At 31.6% G+C, this 5,588-nt stretch overlaps 1 protein-coding gene across 1 annotated transcript; it reads right to left on the minus strand.

The window, feature by feature from the left end:
- Positions 1-1,307: 1,307 nt before the first annotated feature.
- On the minus strand, positions 1,308-3,860 carry LOC114268607 (Concanavalin A-like lectin protein kinase family protein). Its single transcript, XM_028209796.2, has one exon. The coding sequence runs from the start codon at positions 3,620-3,622 to the stop codon at positions 1,547-1,549; it is 2,076 nt and encodes a 691-aa protein (XP_028065597.2). The 5' UTR covers positions 3,623-3,860; the 3' UTR covers positions 1,308-1,546.
- Between the last annotated feature and the right edge of the window lie 1,728 nt (positions 3,861-5,588).

The raw sequence follows: 5,588 nt of genomic DNA on the forward strand, positions 1-5,588 counted from the left end.
CATGATAAATGTCAACTTTTAATATATCATATAAGAATCCATTATCTCATCACATCATTATAAATTAATTTAAATATCTAAATTATGGTTCTTCGGCATTTTACGGTATGAATAAAGATTGATTCTTATTTTGAAATTTTAAAGAGAATTTTAGTGATGTGGTAAAGAGTGAAGTCCACATGTGATGTGATGTGTGTGTCTATATTTTTATTTTTTTATTTATTTATTTTTTTCTCTTAACACATCATTAAAGCTCTTTTTAAAGTTTTCAAATTAAAACTCTCTATCATTATTATTTACAGTATATTTATTAGAGATTTGACAATCTACTCAAACAATGCGCTTATTTGATGAAATGAAATTTTTGGGGGAAATATTATTAAAGTGAAAAATAAGAAAAATATTTTCAAATTAATAAAAAAAACTTTGCAAACATTGAAAATAAAGGGACAATTACACAAAAAAAAAAATCCCCAGGGGCCGTTTAACAAAATAAACATTGAATTTTTAATTTTATTAATTTAAATTTAAATTTTTGATTTAAATCATTCATTTACTTTTGTTAAGTAAAATTAATAGAAAAAAAATATTTTAATCATTAAACTCAATATAAACATATCTAAAATATTTTAAAATTCTATTTTTCAGTCGATTTTATTTGATAAAAATAACTAAGGTGGTGTTTGGTTTTCCTTTTGGGCTAAATAAGTACAAAAATGACAAAAAAAAAATCAAAAAATCACAAAATCACAAAATAAGCAAAAAAACAAAAAAAAAATATACCATTGCAAAGTCAAAAAGTCAAAAAAACCAAACAAGAATACCAAACGACTAAAAAAGTCACAGGTTAAAAAAATCAAAAAGCCAACTAAAAAAGTCATTGTCAAACGAAGGTTAAATGATTTAGATTGAAAATTTTAAGATTTAAATTGATAAAATTAAACGTTCACGGTTTATTTTATTATAAGGGTCAAATTTTAATTTTTTTTTGTTTTAATTTTCCAAAATTAAATGTATAAATTTTTCCATAAAAATGGTTATATTTTTTAAAATTAGCACTGAAATGTTATCTTTCCACACATTTTATAAGTTAATAGTCAATAAAATAAAAGTTAAAAACTCTTCTATGTAATAATTATTTTTATATTATAAAAATAAATTATATCACACATAGATGCAATTTTCAAAAATTAACAAAAAGAAAAAAACTTATAAGTAGTTCGATTAATTGCATCGAACAACCCTAATGCCGTTTGCGATCTCTTCCTAAATTTAAAAAATATGGAAAAAATTTAGAAGAATTTCAGTTTTAACAAAACATGTTAATAACTATTTTCATTTAAAAATAAATTATTTACAATCTCCAGCAACAACATCTAACCATTTCAACCCAACTAAAATCAAGCTCAAAATCCTAACAAATCAATTTTTTAATGTACACCAAAATTAAAAATCAAAATTACACTCAAAGTCCTAACAAATAAAAAAAAAATCAAAAATTAAAATTACCTCTTCCCCCCTCTCTCTCTCTCTCTCTCTCCAATGGCTAACTACCATTTCTCCCTCCGGCGAGAGGCACCGGAGAACCACCGCAACCAGTTTCAACATCTCCATCGCCACCGGACGAGAACCCACTTACCTTCTCAAAATTCGACGAAGAAGGATACGAATGAACAAAATCCTCAAACTCAATCCCACCACCACCGCCACCACCACCCTTCTCCTCCGGCGGCGCCACCACCTCCGGCAACCCTACCTCTCCTTCCAAATACCTCACCACCTGCCTCATACTCGGCCTCTTCACCTGAACATTATTCGAACACATCAACCCAAGTTTCAACACCACCACAACCTCAATTTCATCAAACTCACCTCCCAATCTCGGATCCACCACCTCCAAAATCGACCCCCCTTTCCAACTCTCCCACACCCAATCCACCAATATCAACTGCTCCGGCAAAGCTTTCGGCTCGATCGGTCTTCTTCCACACACAACCTCAAGCAACAAAGCCCCAAACGCGAACACGTCGGAGCTCGTAGTCGGCTTACCAGTCCGAGTCAACTCCGGAGCTAGATAACCCAATGTTCCCACCACTCTTGTCGTACTTGGGTTCGAACCATGCTCGTATAGCTTTGCTAATCCGAAATCGCCGAGTCGCCCATTGAGTTCGGTGTCTAACAATACATTACCGGCTTTAATGTCTCGGTGAATCACAGTCTGTTCCCAACCTTCGTGCAAGTAAAGCAAACCCGAAGCTACTCCTTTGATGATCTTGAATCTCTGTTCCCAACTCAAAATCGTTGTGGGTTGGTCGAAAATGTACTTGTCTAAGCTCCCATTGGGCATGAAATCGTAGACGAGTAATAGATCTCCTCGCCGGCGACACCAACCCAGTAACTGAACCAAGTTCCGATGACGAAGCCGACCAATACTCGCGATTTCTGACACGAATTCGCGCAAACCCTGCTTCGATTCGTGTGAAATTCGCTTCACCGCGACTTGGGTATTCGAATTCGAAAGAGTTCCTTTGTATACTCTGCCGAATCCACCGAACCCAAGTAGCTGTTTGTCTTTGAACCCTCTCGTCGCTTTCTTGAGCTCTTTGTATGAGAATCGATGAGGACCAATATCGAGCTCCCAAGCTTCGATTATGTCTGCGTTCTTGATCTTCCTGACGATGTAAAAGGCCAGTCCAATCGCGAAGACGATGACTATAACAACAGATACAGAGACGCCTAAGATTAAAGCCGTGTAGCTCTGTTTGGGTTCAGGCAGAGAGGGTAGAGAAGATAAATCGAGAGAATGAGCTTGTCCACTCATGTTGAAGCTCCAACCTTGTATATAATGATAGCTCGCGAGCAGACCTGTTGAAGCAGAGAAGCCCACATACATGGTGTCTTCGAAAATTGGCGACAGATCGATATGAAATGTCAAAATTGAAGAACTGGGTTTTGTCGAAGAGAGTGAAAGAGAGACATTCAATTCGTTTTTGGCAGAATCGTAGTCGATAAATGCCTGAATCGTGTTCCCACTCTTGAGATTGATTGATTGCATTGTCGAATTGCCCTGTACATAATACCCAGCGCTCACCGAATCATTGGAGATCAGGCCATTGATATCGATGCCAACGTGATTGTCATTGATGTCTTTGAATTCGAAGTCTTGGACTGTATCGAATTCGACAGCGAACAAATGGTTTGAGGAATTTCCAGTGTTGTTGGCATTGAGAAGACCCAAATACTGGCTCGGAAGAGCCCCATGAAGCTCCTTGGTCGGCGAAATCGTGAAGGCCAAGCCATGGCCGCCGAGCTTTTTGTACTCTGGAACGATTGCGAAAGCGAAGGCTGTAGAGAAAGAGAGAGCTTTACCAGTTGTGGAGTTCTTGAATCGGATCGGAGTTGGGTAAAAGGCGTGGCCGATCAATCGAAGTGTGTCGTTGGTGAGTTGGAGGAGACCATTGTTGTGGATCTCTGCAACACCGTTTAGGCTTATGTTGTTGTTGTTGATAAAACCCTTGAAGCCATTGTAGACTAAGCCATTGTTGGGCTGAGAAAGAACTGGGTTTGTTGAGAGGAAGAGAAAGAGCAAGAGCAAGAGAAAGAGAAAGATTGATTCCGCCATGAAAGAGAGGACAGAGCTCAGAATATGTTAAGATGCGATATGATCTAGTATGTTCCTGAGAGTGATTGTGGAGATGCTTTGATGTTTGGTTTTTGTTACATTTTGTTTGACTGGCTGGGAGGAATATAGAGAGAGAGAGAGAGAGAGAGAGAGAGCTGATGATGGGTTGTGTTGTGAGAGGTATTGTTAAATTTGAGATGGTTCTGTTAATTAAATATATAATAAAATAGTTTTTTTTTTTTTTTGTTTTGGAAGATGGTTTAAAATAAATTTTTTAGTTTTAGATTAAAAATTGTTATATTTAAATTATAATTATTTTATTTTTTATAAAAATTAAAAAAATTAAAAAAATCTATTTCAAATGAAGCTATTTTAGTCACAGATTAAAAAAGTTAAAAAATTAAAAAATCAATCTATATACCAAATGAAACCTATACTTTTTAATTTTTTTAATTAAAATATGAGTTAAAAAAATCTAATTTTCTGAAATTTTAATTTTTTTTTATTCCAATTTCTTGAAAATTGACTTTTTAAACTTTTGGTTTCAATTTTTTTTGAATTTAATTTTTTGAATTTAAAATTTTTTATTTTTGTATTTATTTTTTGGTTTTTAATGAATATGTTTAATATTTGGAAAATTTACCCATAAGTCCTACTTTTTGAAACGTTGAACCATTTAGTCCTAAAAGTTTTCTTATGCTCCATTTAGTCCCATTTTTACATCAACATGATGTGAATGATGTAAATGATCTGATGTTTCGTTCTATAATTTCAAAATTTATTGAAATCTGATGAACATTAGATGTTTTTCATCCTATATTTTCAAACATTATTGAAATTTGATGAACATTAGATATTTGAAATCCAATGTTTGTAACATGACTCTGATGTTATTAACATTGTATCTGATGTTATTAACATTGTAATGGGACCTTTCAGTCTATAAGAAAACTTTTAGGACTAAACAGTGCATAAGTTATTAATTTGGGATTTATTGGTGCATCAGTAATTTTTTTAGATATACTTAATATAAATATAATTTAAAAATTAATATTTGTGAAAAAAATCTTTAATAAAGTCACTAAATAACAGAAGTATTAAAAAAATATATGAAATATTTATTAATTTTTTTTATAAATATTTTACTTTTTAGATACATTTCGGTTAGGTGTACTTAAAAAGTAAAAAATTTATTTAAAATATTAAAAAAATTCACTAAAGACAAAAAATAAAAAATAAAATTTAATTTTCAGAAAATTGGAACTAAACAAGGTAATGTTTGAGATAATTTTTTATCCTTTTAGCAAAAAAATAAAAATAAAAAATAAAAATGTACAAAGTAGAAAAAAAAAACTTTTTTTTTTTTGTGTATAATTTGTTTATTTTTTTAGGCCTATTTTGGCAAAGAGGTTAAAAATAATGTTTTTGACCGAGTCACATCACTTATATCACTTAGGGGTTGTTTGGGGTGTCCTAAATAAGTACACTTTTTGTCTTTTTGGACTAAAAAATTAAGGTTAAAAATATAGATATTTGAGTTAACTTTTTGACTTTTTATGGAAAAATGTGTAATAAAAAATTGTAAAAATTGATTTGTAGGGAAAAATTCGAATTGGGAGTTGTGCAGTCGTAATTGTTGACTTTTGGTGAATAGTGTTAACTTTTTAACTTTTTGAGTAACTTTTTAACTTTTTGACTTTTTTGGCTATATGCCAAACTTGGCCTTATATATATTTTTTACACATTTTAAATTAAAAAAAATAAAAAGAAAACTTACTCTCTAAAATTGATTTTAGTGACCTTTTGACTTTTAAATTAAAACATAGAGTTAGGGAATGATTTTCAAGTAATTATAGTAGTTTTAAAATGTTATATAAAATTAATTATAGGGTTTCAATTTAAATTAGCAAAATATTTTATTGGTGAGACAAGTCGAATTGTCTTTAAATAGTTAAGAGATAAAATA

Source organism: Camellia sinensis, chromosome 1, assembly GCF_055761805.1.
Source record: "Camellia sinensis isolate YWXY chromosome 1, ASM5576180v1, whole genome shotgun sequence".
NCBI classification, from domain to species: Eukaryota; Viridiplantae; Streptophyta; class Magnoliopsida; order Ericales; family Theaceae; genus Camellia; species Camellia sinensis.

Excerpts from the sequence above, each read along its gene's own strand:
- LOC114268607 (XM_028209796.2), bottom strand. The coding sequence starts at position 3,622 with ATGGCGGAATCAATCTTTCTCTTTCTCTTGCTCTTGCTCTTTCTCTTC.